This window comes from Etheostoma spectabile, chromosome 2 (genome assembly GCF_008692095.1).
Source record: "Etheostoma spectabile isolate EspeVRDwgs_2016 chromosome 2, UIUC_Espe_1.0, whole genome shotgun sequence".
In the NCBI taxonomy this organism is placed as follows: domain Eukaryota; kingdom Metazoa; phylum Chordata; class Actinopteri; order Perciformes; family Percidae; genus Etheostoma; species Etheostoma spectabile.
In genome coordinates this window covers 21,742,372-21,742,860 of record NC_045734.1, presented here as the reverse complement: position 1 = coordinate 21,742,860, position 489 = coordinate 21,742,372, and the positions used below count along the sequence as shown (strand labels likewise).

General features: G+C 38.4%; 1 protein-coding gene across 2 annotated transcripts in view; it reads left to right on the top strand.

Annotated features, from left to right (window-relative positions):
* Positions 1–489, top strand: part of dennd1c (DENN domain containing 1C) — an 11,301-nt gene that overhangs the window by 8,131 nt on the left and 2,681 nt on the right. For both annotated transcript variants that reach the window (XM_032533435.1, XM_032533426.1), the window contains 3 exons: positions 78–118; positions 210–260; positions 350–397. In XM_032533435.1, coding sequence (XP_032389326.1) covers positions 78–118; positions 210–260; positions 350–397 — 140 coding nt within the window. The remainder of the gene's footprint in view (positions 1–77; positions 119–209; positions 261–349; positions 398–489) is intronic.

Sequence of the window (489 nt, the reverse complement as noted above, 5' to 3'; positions counted from 1 at the left end):
GTGTGTGTGTGTGTGTGTGTGTGTGTGTGTACATTTCCTATTACTCACCACTATTTTGTTTCTGTCTGTTTACATAGGGAGAAACAAATCATATCAACAGTTGGTTGGTCATTTAAAGGTAAGTTATTTTAATCTTCAAGGAAATAGTTTGAATTTTTTTCCAGTCTTCTTGTCAAAGTGCAACACAGGTGCACTTGTACTTTTGACAGAAAGGGGGAGGAGCGCTCATCCTTAACATGAAGTCCAAAGCAAACATGGGGGTGAGTATAAGGAATAAACCAATTCACCAGCTGTGAATTCATTACCATTACCAAAACAACTCTATTTTTAATGTTTTGATCTCTCCCAGGCCAAAGGTCTTACCAAGTCTGGTTTGAAAAACCTGCTGATGCAAAAGGTGGGTCAGTATGTGAGAATGTACTCCGTATAATCAAATTCTGCTAGGGTTTTACTGTAATACTTCTTCCTTGTGTGTGTGTGTGTGTGTGT